This window comes from Epinephelus moara, chromosome 18 (genome assembly GCF_006386435.1).
Source record: "Epinephelus moara isolate mb chromosome 18, YSFRI_EMoa_1.0, whole genome shotgun sequence".
Classification (NCBI taxonomy): Eukaryota; Metazoa; Chordata; class Actinopteri; order Perciformes; family Serranidae; genus Epinephelus; species Epinephelus moara.
In genome coordinates, this window is record NC_065523.1 from 1,746,181 (window position 1) to 1,761,332 (window position 15,152).

The following is a 15,152-nucleotide window of genomic DNA, read 5'->3' on the forward strand; positions in this document are numbered from 1 at the left end:
TTCGTTTACTAACACTGCTTTAGACGATAGAGACCTGATATTTAACAGTCCGCATTTAATTCTCCTGTTTTGTCTTTCTGTCACAGAAGAGGTTTTATTTTTTATGAGGTTGTTATGCACAACTCCTCTATGTTTAATTTTAGATTTAAATAATATAGGTAGTCGGTGGACAGACATCGTTTGTATAAAACTATGAAAACTATGGGTGGGTAACTGCACTAGAAGCTCAGAAAAGCGTATAGGACTGCGACTCTGAGTCCTGATCCCAACTCTGGGTTGTCAGGGATTTGAATTACTAATAAAATATGCGAGGTTCCTAGAAATGAGAGCAGCTCCATCCAAAGTGGGATGAATGCCGTCTCTCCTAATGAGACCAGGTTTTCCCCAGAAAGTTTGCCAATTATTAACGAAACCCACATAGTTTGCTGGACACCACCTGGACAGCCAGCAATTAAATGATGACATGCGGCTAAACATGTCATCAGTGGTCAAATTTATATATATTGCAATATTAAAAAACACAAGAATTTTCACCAGATGACTTAAAGTAAGAAAATTAAAAAATAGTGGCAGGGTTTTTACTCACCACAACTGCAGAGGCTACCAGCTTCATTTGAAACAGACTACATTATAAAAGGGCAGTTATTTATCATTCCCTCTGTGTCTTTATATTTTTATTTTTTATCCGATCCCTTTGCCTTGATAAAGTTAAATGCATGGCGCCGTCGTTTTAAACTCAACACTTCCTGAACTTGTTTCAAATTAAAAGCCCCTTATAACCTTGGTGAGAATCCCTCCATTTTCTAAATAGGCTTTTATTATGAAACATTTGCAGGAAGTTGTTGCGGAGAAATCATTGACTTTTATGTTTACGTACGGTACTTCAAATGTAGCCATCTGCTGGCGCTTTTAGGTGACTACAACAACATTTCGGCTGGCACATGAACAGACACAGTGACTCAAATAATAGTAAAAGTAATAAAAATAGGACAAGAATAACCCGATGACATCACACACATCATGAAAGACGACCAGGGATAATTGGTGTGTATCATCTTGTTGTGTGTCATGTCTGTCGGCCAAGTCACAGCACGGTTTTATGACTCCACAATCATGTAATGTGACATAGTGACTTTTAGAGTGGGCAGAAAAGTTGTGTAGTGTGTACCAGGCATAAATCCTCCTTTACCGTTTCTCCCTCTTGCATGTCGCTCATTTTCAGTGTGTGACTGCAGCGTGTGCATCGCATGTCTGGCGCACATGCGCACATCGCGATGGCGATGTTCAAACAATAGCGTGCGTTTGCGTAATGATGTGAGGCATTACATGGTATCGGATTGGTCATAGGCTGTACTCGCCGATGCCCGATGCCGCATTTTAGGCAGTATCGGAGGCATTTCCGATACTGGTATCGGTACAACTCTAGTGTAAATATAGACAGTACAGGCAGTGTGGTTGCCACCTTAAAGATATGCGTGTGTTCAAAAAGGAACTCTCATTTAATTAAAACAGTGCCATTTGCTATATGGCCTTGAATAAGGCAAACCCACCTCTGTCATGTTTATTTTTTATTTATTTGTAAAACAGTCACTAGCATCTATAAGAAAATGATATGCTCATTCTGTAACTGTAAATCAACTGTTCTATAAATCAGGCATTTTATGACTATAAATCCATAGCCTCCCCGAACTCCCATTGAAATTGTTAAATTAAATTAATAACTTCTTAATCTCTTATATTCTTTGGTGTTTTTTGTTATAAAAAGATATGCAATGATGATTGCTGGGTAATATGTATGCTGATGTTATCCACTGTCAAGTCTCTGATTATATGACGAGACGATATGTGCATCATAGTGTGCACTAGGGCTTGTTGTATCTACCTTATGTCACTGTCTCAGAGGGAAAATTGTACTTTTTACTCCATGCACTTAGTTTTTTTGTCTGCTTTAGTTACTCTGAAGGCTCAGATTAAAAATATACAATAACATCAACTAATAAATGGTAATGTATTATTATACATTAAACTACCAAGCAGTATCTATATATAAAGCATTTAACATACTGGTGTACATTATGTGTGCACGCACGTGATCACACAAAACGCACTGCTTGAATGATGCAGTGGACCGAGAACTTGCATTTTTAATCAAAATGCATCATTTACAGGGGCTTTGATGCATTAACTGAAATATAGGTTATTAGATTGGGGGCATTTCAGTTTTATTATCTGACCTATTTTTATATGTAAAAATATACATACATTCATAATATATCAGTAAAACATTTGGGGCTGAAGCCCAGGCCTAACAACGCCACTGTACAAGTCCAACATTTTACATTTTACTTAAAGGGGACACTCCACGTGATTTTTTTTTTACCTAGCTACAGAGATTGACATAAGACTTCCCCAACTGATTACTTACAGTAAGACAATTATTTTTTATATTACAAGTTTTCAAAAATTTTATGTTTAAAAATGTAACTGTAAATGCAAAGGTAAATGTATCTAAAGAAATGTGTGCTGATTTGCAGACATTTCCAGATCAGAAATCTGAACACTGGATAAAGTCAGGTTCAAAATTCTTGTGTCACTTTGCTGTCATATTAGAGCCAAAGGTTTTTACAGAATGAATTTTGGATATCTCTTTTATCACTCCATGACTCAGAAAATACCCTCAACAGCCATTAAAAAATCCATTCTCACCATGTTTTTACGAATAAAATGGTCTATAGGCCTAATTCAGGTTGTGAATGATGTATGAATAAACCTCTTTGTAAAAACCATCAGAATATAGATGGGAATAAAATTGGAAAGTTTGATGAATGTAAGTGCAGATTTTTGGCTCAGAGTATGAGAAAAAAAAAAATCATTTTAGAAAACTGCCTTTACAGATATGTATTGTAATATACCATACATTTATGGATAAATAAGAAATAAGGGTAAACATTTTGACTAATAGATACCACCATGAAACTTCCCTTGTTGATAACTTTACTTACCCTTTGCTTACATTACAGAAATCTGAACCAAAATAAACACCTAAATGTGTATTTTTGATGCTTTCTTTTTACTAGTCTGAAAGAAGACATGTTATGGAAACAAAATAGCATACATTCTCTAAATTGACCAGTGCATTCAATTCAGTACCAATTTAGTTTTATTTATAAAGCCCAATATAACTGAACACAATTTGCCTCAGAGGGCTTTACAGCATATGACATCCCTCTGTCCTTAGGACCCTCACAGCAGATAATGAAAAAACAAACCCTTTAACAGGAAACAAATGGTAGAAACATCAGGAAAAACAACTGAGTAGGGATCCCTTTTCCAGGACTGACAGATGTGAAATAGATGTCGTACAGAACAGATCAATATTATAAATGTACTGTGATCCATATGACAAAATGATACATTAAGAGAGGGAGAGACAGAGAGAGAAAGTGAGACAGACAGAGAAAGTGAGAGCTGCAGTGTTTGAAAAACTGTGTTTTGACCTGAGGTTTCTCACTCTAAAATTATCAGACAAAAATGTTCTTTACATATCAAAAGTAAACATTTTTATAATGCAGTAGTGTTTTTTTTAATAAAGGCCTATGATATTTTTGTAATATTATTACTGATGCATTAATGTGTGAACAATATTTTACTGTTGTATTTGGTGGACGTGGAACTAATTTTGACTTCTTAATATGCAGTTGTGAAGTTAAATTTACATATTAAAGATCACATGTTTGTATGTAAAATCTGAGTTTGAAAATAAAGCATGGTGGTGGAAGTTAGTGGAGTATCACATACATTATTTGCCTGTGAAATGTGGTGGATTAGTGTAGTGTGAATAATAGTCACCTTTCACTTTTATGCACCACCAATTATGTCTGAGCCTACTGAAATATGACCATGACAGTAGACTGAATACAAAGAGCTTACTTCAGCAAGGGACAAAATATCCTCAGTTTGACAATCAACAGAGAAAATATAGGCTGGTTTCCTTTTTATTAAAAGTGCAAATATTTCACTGTATTACTGTCCTTGTGTGTGTGTGTGTGTGTGTGTGTGTGTGTGTGCGTGCGTGCGTGCGTGTATGCGTGCGTGCGTGTGCATAGGACGGGCTGGCCTCTCTGGGTATCTCCTATGTACTGAGTGTGAGTCGCTGCAGCCCCCAGCCCTCCTTTCTTCCTCGCTCCAGATATCTTCGCATCCCTATCGATGACTCACTTTGGGACGACCTGCTTCCCTGGATCCCACAGGCTCTGAACTTCATAGGTCAGGACTCTCAACAAACCATTTTACAAGCTGATTACCTACATTTTCTTGAACTAATATTTGCTACACAAATAACAGTCCAGTTTCCCCACAGAACTTGTATTATTAAATTGAATTTGCCCTCAGGGGGATTAATAAAGTATATTAAAAAAAAATAAAAAATTGTCCAAGTATTGATCATATAACTCTTTGATTTGAACAACAGTTACCTGTTGCTTGTCTCACACTGTCCTGTTTGACTAACTGTCACTGTGTGGTGTGTGTTCAGATGCAGCCATGTCCTCTGGTGCCTCCGTGTTGGTTCACTGTGCAGCAGGAATCTCTCGCTCTCCAGCTCTGGCTGTAGCTTACATCATGTACAGCCTGGGGATGGACCTGGACCATGCTTACAGGTACACATTCATATTACTGTACTGAAACTGTTGTCTATTCCTCCCTTTTGGAGGTCCATAGAAACTTCTCAGATCAGTGCTGCAGTGAAACACATTATGGAGCCAGGACAATGACTAGTCTACAAAACCTTGGCATCAAAAACATGTGGCGTTAACAACAAAACCTAAACTGAAAATAAGGAACACTGGCATTGAAACAAATGTATTGAAATATTATTTGGTACTGAAAAGCTTCAACTAAAAAAATAAAACACAGGCATTAAAAATATTTTATTTTGATTTTTTTTTTTGCAGTCTGATCCATTTTTAAATTTCAAATTTTCTCTTCATGTCACTCTTTTTTTCAGTGACAGTGTTGAGTGAATTTGTTGTTCAGTGAGTGACAGTGTTGTTCAGTGACAATGTTTTTTTTAGTGACAGTGTTTTTTCAGTGACGGTGTTGTTCAGTGACTGTTTTTTTCAGTGACAGTGTTGTTCAGTGACTTTTTTTTCAGTTACAGTGTTCTTTCAGTGACAGTGCTGTTCAGTGACTGTCACTCAACAACACTGTCACTGAAAAAACAGTGTTCTTTCAGTGACTGTGATATTCAGTGACTGTTTTTCAGTGACAGTGTTTTTCAGTTACAACTTGATGTCACTTTTCTGGCATGGAGAGGAAGGGTTTGAAAGTTGTAATGGTGACAGGATCTTGAAACTAAAAATGTTGGTTGGACAGCTGCCTGTCACATCACTATTTAGTGTCCCTAAACTACATGATCAATCATTCAGGCATCTCTGGAAAGCCCAGCTCTCTTATACACTCGAAAAAAAGGATGCCACATCATGCAAAATTTCCTCAGGGAGCCCTTCAGTATGCACATGATTCTTTCCAGTTTGACAAAATTAAGGACTTCCCTTATCCATAGTGTGTGAAGGCGGTATTAGAGACTTCCACTTGAATAACACCAAGCATCTGGCTAGTAGGGTAACAGAGGCTGTAAAGGCTGCCTCAAGGGAAGCGCGTGGTACTGGTGGAGTTACACCAAACAATGCAATCACACCATTAGGTTCAACCGCTTTTCCAGTAACCCCCAACAGTGATCTAAAGATTACCCCCCAGTAGGTCTGTAAAGCAGGACAAGACTAGAATATGAGTTGGCAGTGCTTGGCTACACCTGTCCCAAGTTGGGTTCACAATCACATCTTTATAGATCGTAAAGAGCCTAACCTTTGTGAAATAGGTGGGGTGTAATATTTTGCACTGGATCAGTCCATGTTTTGCACAGATAGATGATTTGGGTACTTTATCAAGGACACCCTCCCAAAGTTCCTCAGGAATCTCCTCTTGCAGATCCACTTCCCAAGGTTTTAATTTAGTTTTAATAGTTTAAAGAAACTATCCATCCATCCATTTTCTAACCGCTTATCCTCTTGAGGGTCACGTGGGGGCTGGAGCTTATCTCAGCTGACCTTGGGCGAGAGGCAGGGTACACCCAGAACAGGTCGCCAGACTATCGCAGGGCAGTTTAAAGAAACTAGTCGCAGGGAATGAATTTGAGCATATTAGATGACATCATTCCCTTCAGGGGCAGATATCCAGTTTACCACTGATCTAGTTTAAAAAAAACAACAACAACAACAAAAAAAACAGTACAGGAGTGGATCAAAAGTAGGCTTTGTACTGGAATATCATAGTGACGGCCTACATTTCCCATCATGCCAGACTGAGTAGTTTGCTGTTTTATGTTCCAAAATGCAAATGTTACCTTTTGTCAGTGTTTGTATTGTGTCTGTTCATAACATGGTGGTTTGTAATTGTAATCTAAGTGAAGTAGCTGTTTTATTTCTTGAATTTCTTTGATACTGTCTGACTGCACTGTAGATCAGCGTATAATATCAATCACAATAGTACCACATCCTTTCTGTTCCCTTGTAAGGTTTGTGAAAGAGCGCCGGCCCTCCATTTCCCCAAACTTCAACTTCCTGGGTCAGCTGCAGCACTTCCAGGGCACTCTGAGCCAGAAGGCCTCTGGTGACGACCTCCTCATGAAGCAGCTGGACAACTGTCCGCCATCCATCAATGACAGTGTTATCCACACTCACACCAGTCTCAATATGAATTATCAGGCTGACAGTGTAACCAGCAACTCAGCAGAGCTCAAACAGGCACACACAGAGAATCTCCACTTCACAGCTAAAACACAGCAGAGACACTCACATTTAGATGGAAGTGGAAACCAGCTGCTTTCCCTATCAGGGAAACTTCGGACTCTTCATTTGACTCTTAATCAAAACCAGCAGCAGGTCCAGACGTCATGTGAAGTTCCAGCTCCAAACCCCTGTGAGACAGTTAAACCAGCAGCAATGCCCACACAGCTCCCAGCAGGCTCTGCTCCTCTATCAGAGAAACGCAAAAGCCTCACCCTCCTCTTGACCCCTTTGGGAATCTGTCCTCCCTCCTCAGCAAACAGCAGCCAGCAACCAAGGGACACCGCCATGTCCAAAACTTTCCACAACAGGGAGACAGGAGAAAAGCCTGAGGCAAAGACACAGAGTACCCCTGGCTCCTATAGGCAGGCAGAGGACACTTGCAGGGAGCAGAGTCCCTCCCGCAGCCAGTGTAGCAGAGCTGAGGTGAAGGAGCAGGGCCTGCTGTCACCGTTCAGCTTCACCCTCAACAAGCTGCTGGGCTGGGGGGAGAGATTGCTGCTGGGAGGGCTGTTTGCCCACCCCGTAAGAATGGGACAGCCTTCACTGCCTTACAGGTGCTGAGGGAGCAGCTGATGTTAAGGATGCTTGTTGTGTCCATTTATTTCTGCGCATGTTTGTCAAATTGAACTAAACCACACATATGTGGTACATAATACATACAGGAGGCCTGAAAGAACTTCTGTCTTCTATTTATTTATTTATTTATTTATTTATTTATTTATTTATTGCAGAGCTAAATATAAGAAGTATACTTGACCATAAACCTCCACACAAATGCATCTTGTTTATTACATATTGACAGTGGTCAGCTTATCCTGACATTTGTAAAATTTAGTTATTTTCAAAGACTTTTGGTACAATGGTCTGAGATGTATTTACTGATGATTAAAGATTACATTTCAAGTGTGTCTTACTGCCTTTTTCTCAGTGGTTCAGAGCGACACTTGTCAATATTGTTATCTGGTTTTAAGGTCTCATCACTCTCATGACCTCAGAAATTAGGAAGCTTTTATAAGTAAAAACATTGAAATATGACTGTTATTTCTGTTTAATCGTAACAAATATTATCATTTTTGATACAAATACATGGTCTCCAAGAAGCAACATTAGGACATTATTTTCTCTGATATTTGCATTTCTCATAATATTTCCTTTCTATATGTTTGTGCCATGACACACATGGAGTGTGAGGGTAGGCAAATATATTGTGTAGGAGAGCTAAAGTAATGAAGGGGTCCCAGTGTAGTAATGCAAGTTTTTGAGCTGGTAAAGACATTTATGTTTCAAAGAAGACACTGCCTTGTAGAGACTTTAAATATGGGTACAGTCTATTGGTCATGAAAACCTTTAAATGGCTATTTGGCCCCAATTCCAGCTACAAGCAAGATGTTCAATTCAGTATTTCAGACAGTAATCAAGGCTGAATTAGCAAGCAGGCAAAATGAGCACCTGCAGAACTCAAAGGGCTCTAACAGCACCAAGCTTACTATGAGTGGTTTGTACTCATTTAATTGGAGATGTATTTGGGGATATGCACCAATGAAGCACACAATTTAGGCTTTATGGTGGCACCTCCTTCATCACCTCATCCTGCAGGTTCCTGTGTCAAAATGTAGTTTAAAAACCTAAAATATAGCTGCAAGCGGCAATTCCGGGGTTCAAGCCAGTATGGATGTTTGAAACTTGAAAGCTGGGTAGATTCAAGACCGTTGACAGTTCAGGATACCTGCATTAAAGATTACCAACAGGTTTTATGACAATCAGACAGATGCTCATTCATTTATGTCCAAATCTCTATGAGGCCACGTTCTTGTTTGGAAGCACTGTTGCTGTCCACCAAGTTTGGTGATGCTTGAATCAATGAAGGTTTCTTCATTTGATTTACATCAATTTTGTGAAAGGCCATTGCACTTGTTTGTAACTTGTGGTGCCTCCTATTGACTGAGTTTCAAATAATGTGATAACGTGATTGATAATAATTATTTAACATACCCTGCAAGTTTTGTAATGATTGGACAATCAATTTCAGATTTTTAGTCTGACATGTGTTATTGCATGCCCATTTTTTGTATTTGTGGTGCCACCTGTGGTGACCTGGTGGTCACATTTGGATGAAGACATACTGGCCATTTTTATACTTTATTCAGTTGACACTGTCAGCGACCTCAGTAGCGTGTGGAAGAGCCACACGCAGCCACAACAGCTTGGCACCTCCTCCTCATGCTGGTCACATTTTGCTGTGGGATGGCATCCCATTCCTCAACCAGGAGTTGTTGAAGGTCAACCAGCGTGGTTGTGTTGGTCACTCTAGCACGTACAGCATGCCCAAGCTGATCCCACAAGTGTTCAATTGGGTTGAGGTTTGGACTCCAATCAGATGCCATACACCTGTGACTGACACACACCTAGAAGCACTTGAAGCTCAGAACAAGAGTGAATACCAACAGGAGAATGTTGCAGGGGATTTTGACACATTGTTTTGGGGCGTTACTCACGTGTTTAGCTGTGTTGCTCATTCCACTAATACATGATCCTTACAAGTTGTTGGCCTACTTCGTTGTAAAGGTGACTAGTCAGGCTTTCCAACAATATAACATACAACACCAATTGGTATAATTAAAGGGAAGAAATAATTGACTGAAATAACGTTTCCAAACTTTTTTTTGAGGAGTTAAGTATAATGTGTGTGTGTGTGTGTATATTCTGGTGGTAGGCACTCATATATGGACTGACTGAGCTAAAGGGGCTGTCCTCACAGGAGGCTGAGCAGGAATATCTCTCTGGTCCAGTTTATGATCAAAGGTAAGGGTGGATAATGACATTTTCAAATGCAATTTGAAGTAAAATATCAACTTGGCAATCATTGTGTTCTCTGTTACCAATTTAGTGAAGTGTAATACTTCATACAGAAGCTTGCAAAGAGAAGGAAGATCAAGGAATGGAATTTCCATTAAAAATGGGAAGAAAAAAAATACTTGTCTCTCTGACTTTTTATTTCTTATTGTTTTTTGTACATTTTCATATATTTATACATGTTCAGTGTAATATTTTTAATCTGTCCCCACAGTAATCCTTGTGTTTTATGTTTTCATAATCTTTAATATCTGGTGAGGAGTCAGTCAACTTGGGCTGGGAACCAGAGGGTCACCTGTTCGAGTCCCCGTCCGGACCAAATATGGAGCGTGGACTGGTGGCTGGAGAGGTGCCAGTTCACCTCCTGGGCACTGCCGAGGTGCCCTTGAACAAGGCACCGAACCCCCCAACCGCTCGGGGCGCCTGATCAACATCTCTTCACTTTGTGCATGTATAGGTCCTGTTTGTGCATGTGTGTGTCTTTCGGACCTGTGTGTTAATGACAACGGAGTGAAAAAATTGAATTTCCCCTCAGGGGGATTAATAAAGTATATGAAAAAAATAAAATAATAATAATAATCTTTTAGGGCACTTTTGATGGAGATCTGAATTGTACATGCAATTGTTATTATTTCTGGGTGTACTTAATTATTATTATACCATTATACTGAATTATAACTAGTGTTGGGCAAACTACTAGTTAAGAGTAATGAAATTACTTTTTACTCCTTAGTAAGTAAAGTAATCACGGTTCTGATCTGTTTACTTTATTTCACAAGTAATCAGTTACATTACTAGTTAGCCTACTCCATTCCCTCAAAAAATAAATAATAATAAACAACACAGAACAAACTCTAGCAGGACAGCGGAGCGTACCGACACTGTGTAGCCCAGGACGGGTGTTTAAGTGTGTGTGAGAGGAGCAGAGAGCACCGCGGAGGTCAGGTGGGGCGGGCCAACACTGCGTTACCGGCAATGGTAACGTAACCTGGGCTTGTAACTATAATCTAATTACTATTACTAATTCATTTCTCCTATTTTTGATAATCAAATTACAGAAATGCGTTACTAAATAACAAGTTACTGCTCAACACTGATTATAACTATTTAATAAAAAAGTAGGCTAGTACTATTTGGGTACAACAAAAAAATAAAAATAAACTTCAGGTAATTGCAGCCTCGATTTGCGGTCCTGAAACTGCAGCCTCCGCTCGGTAGGTGGCGCTATGACGAACGTTGAAGGGTCCTGAAACTGCAGTCTAGGGTACTGCAGCTTTCCATTTTTGGCGTGTGGAGGTTGCAAATTTAGCTCAAAAAATATCTGTGATCAAGACTGGAAGAACTAAAAAGTAATATCAGTAGCTTAAAAGATAATATATCCCCAGGAAATGATGGACTTACTGGTAAATTTTATAAGGTATTTCAAGATCAAAAATTAGGGGCCCTATTTAGATGGTCTAAAGTGGACGGCGGAGGGTGCATAATCCATGTCGCAAGTGTCATTGCTATTTAGATGCAGGCGCAGTTGTCATTTTCACGCCCTGCGCCCTCGTCGTCTAACTAGCAAATGAACTTGCGCTTCTCTGGGTGTGTTGGTCTAAAAATGAGGAGTGGTCAGGTGCAGTCATGGCGCGTTGCTAGTTAGATTACGTAAAAAGCAAATGCGCCAGTCAACGGCGCAGTATTTCGCTGTTAAACAAGTTAGTAATATGCGTCTCTAGGCGGGTGCACAACGCGCGTGCACTCTGCTCAGACACACACGGAGCAGCCACACATATGCAAAAGATAACAAATAAAAATATGATTACAATGTGAAAGGTTATTATTGTGCACATTAAAATATTTATCAGAAACACGTCTTAATAGTCAGTCATTAATCAGAATAATCTAATTGCAGTAATAATGATCATCATAATTTGTAATAATGACAAATGAAATTGTGAAATTATCTGACCAATCAATCATTTTTTTAATTGAAAACCAAAGCCCACACATTGCATTTATTTTAACATGTTATACTAGGCTACATTATATTATATTATTATATTGTTATCTGAGTGTAGAGAGGACACACATGCAAATAAGAGGCAGAACACAGCTCTAGGAAACAACAAAGGGTGGGGGAGAAAACGCTGAACAGGTCCTAGCTGCAGGATCAGCACCTTGGGGAGCTCCGCGGCAGTCCTGACAGCTGTGCTCTGTTATATGATGAAAACAGGTTTGAATAATATTCCACAGATATTTAGTAAGATCTTTCTTGTATTAGTGATCCCACGCCTGCTTTACCTCGGGGAGCTTGGGTGCCTGTCTGCTGTCCCCGTAGATCTGGTTCTGACGGGCCTTCACCTCCCGCACAAGGAGATCCGTCTCCAAAGCTGTAAAACACTCTTTCCAGTTGGTAGGTCCGCCATCTAACTAGCTCTCCGCCATGCGCTCCAATCGCGCCTGTTTTAAAAGGAATGAGAGGTGACACTCTGATTGGCTTATTGAATGATACGCCCAAAACACACCCATGACTAATTCACAGAGTAAGTCCAACCCTTCTAGACTCTCCGCCATGGCGCACAGTCTAAAAATGCGCTGTCTAACTAGCAAGTGACTGGGACACGTCCATGCGCCGCACGCCTGGCGCTTCGCGTTTTAAACCATCTAAATAGGGCCCTAAATGTTGTCAACTGGCTGATGACACTGCTATCTTTTTAAAGGACGAAATGCAGGTTAGAAAAATTATAAATTTTCTCAATTTGTTCTCTAAAGTAACAGGTCTAACTCTGAACATTAAAAAGTGCAGCCTTTTTCCTCTTAAAGATGGCAATATTCATACAGCGGAATTCGAAGGTATTCCTGTTAAAGAGGAAGTAACATATCTGCAAACAGAATACAGTCCAACTTCCAACCCCTTATTCCAAAAATAAAAAATAAATTTGCTATGTGGCTCATGAGAGATTTATCACTCCAAGGTCGGGTACTTTTGTCCAAAAGTGAAGGATTATCACGTCTAGTTTACCCAGCGAAAGTATTAGATGTACCCACATCAGTTATCAAAAAAATAGACTCTACCATACTTAATTTTTATGGAGAAACAAGCCTCACTACCTAAAAAGAAATATGTTGTGTAATTCATACTGTCAAGGAGGTTTAAATATGCTTGACTTTCATTCCTCTAAAATAATCTTCAAGTTGAACATGGATTAAACATTACATCTTGTCTTTGAAAAAATCGGTGGCATAGAGTTCTTTCTTAAATGCGATTTTGATGTTAATAAACTCCCCATTTGGTTATCTAATTTTCACAGGCAGGCGCTATTATGTTTGCTTCTTATGTACAAACATAACTTTTCTCCCCACAAACATTTAATATGAAACAATAAAAATATCAGATATAAAAATAAGTCAATATTTTATGATAATTGGGCTAAAAACAATATTTTGTTCATATCACAATTGCTCAACGATTTTGGTCAGTTACTTACATACTCAGAATTCTTAAAAACATTTGGTATTCCAATACCTGCACGAGAATACTGTATAATATGTGATGCAATACCAGCATGTTACTTAAGATTGTTACAAGGCAGCAGTGTATCTAATGAACAGCCAGTGTTGAAGACTGATATTCTACTAAATGGTGTCAATATAAAAGATAACAAATGCAATAACAGACTGTTTAGACATATGATACGCTGCCCTACAACTTCTCGTAGTAATAATTATTGGAATAATCAATTTGTTAACATTAATTGGAAATTGATGTGGATTTACTATAAAAAAATTTTTGATCAATAATAAAATTAGTGAAGTTAATTTTGAAATTATACATTCAATTTATCCAACAAACGACTTTATTATAAAGTACAGACCTGATCTTTCTGAATCCTGTGTATTCTGTAACACTGACACAGAAACAATTGTACATTTATTTTATGAATGTATTTATGTTAAATTCTTTTGGATAGATGTTGAAAATGTGTTTGAATCTTTATGTGGGATTAAGATTAATCTGCAAAAAAGGGATGTTATTTTTTATTTTGAGAAAAAGAATATGGACAGAAGTCATGTTTTCTTACTAAACCTTCTTATTTTATATGGAAAGTTTTATGTACATAAATGCAAATGGACTGAAAGGAAACCCAATATCCACCAGTTTAAGAATGAAATGAAACTGTATTTTGAAACACTAAAAGGACTGATGAATAAGAAAGCCATCCAGACTATGAACTTCTACAAAGCCTTAAAATCCTCATTTTAAATTGAATGTATGTACCCCTGATTCTGTTAATCTTTGTATATATTTTTGTCAATGTTCAAACTGAAGAATTGAAATAAAGTTTATTAAAGAAAAAAAAAAAGGTTGCAAATTTGGAGAAATTGTCAAATATGAGGTAAGTTGTGCTAAGGTAAAAATACGTGCCAGCTTATTGTTTGCTTCTACAGCTGACATATTGGAATAGACTTCATGTGACAAATATTTTTTACATTATTTGAAGATTTATGTTTGTCGCAAATTCGCTACATTCGGCCATAATGGCTACGTTCAGCCATAAAGGCTGCATCGAAATAATGCTGTATTTAGATGGATTTCAGCACTCACATGCATTTTCTTTGGGAAATGCCATTCTAGTTAATTTCTATAAACATTCTAAAAATAGCATGCTGGGGTATAAATGCAATTTCTGTGCTTTTTCACAACACAGAACAAAATGAATGCATCAATGTTCTATGGGAAGCGACCAGGTGAACTTCAAACCAGGGTTCCACCAGTCGAAAATGACGACAGCTGTCTTGACAGTGGGGATAGTGATGAAGACTACACTCCTATATCAGGTGATGAAAATGGCAGTAACAGGGGCGTTGGCACTATCCACTAAGCTACCGACGCACCGGTTTCATCACCTGGTTAGGAGTGTAGTCTGTACGCAGCCTACACAGGCCCCATGCACAGAGGCACCACCTTGCCGCAGCGGTCGCGGGCTCGATCCCAGCCTGCGGCCCGTGTCATTTCCCCATTCTCTTTTTCCCAACTTCACGCTGTCCTAAAGCAAATAGATAATATTATAAAAAAAACAGCAGTAATAATGCTATAATTTCGTGTAGAGTTTCAGTTTTTTGTGTGTGAATGTAACCATGTGTACATGATGTGTATATAATGTAGTTAAAAATGTCTGCACTTGGCTATAGTGATTTCTTTTTTCTACACCAGGTGATGAAAGCAGCAGTAGTGAGAGTACTGACAACAGGAGCAGCAGTGATGAAGACTGATGGAAATCACAATGCACTTCCTAGCACCAGTGTTCTAAGTGAAAAGCTTGAGCTCTGTTTCACATTGAACTATAATAGTTGGTGTTATAGTCGGGAAATTGAAAATAATTGTGTGGCATCAATAAAATCTACATACCTGAGATAGGAAAATGTGTTTTATTATTATTTATTTATTTTGTTTACCATATTTTT

At 38.5% G+C, this 15,152-nt stretch overlaps 1 protein-coding gene across 1 annotated transcript in view; it reads left to right on the top strand.

The window, feature by feature from the left end:
* si:ch211-195b15.8 (uncharacterized) overlaps positions 1-7,750 on the top strand; it is a 13,751-nt gene extending 6,001 nt beyond the window's left edge. The window contains exons 3-5 of the mRNA XM_050070284.1: positions 4,107-4,266; positions 4,535-4,658; positions 6,575-7,750. Of these exons, the coding sequence (XP_049926241.1) occupies positions 4,107-4,266; positions 4,535-4,658; positions 6,575-7,409 (1,119 nt within the window). The 3' untranslated portion in view covers positions 7,410-7,750. The remainder of the gene's footprint in view (positions 1-4,106; positions 4,267-4,534; positions 4,659-6,574) is intronic.
* Positions 7,751-15,152: the final 7,402 nt, after the last annotated feature.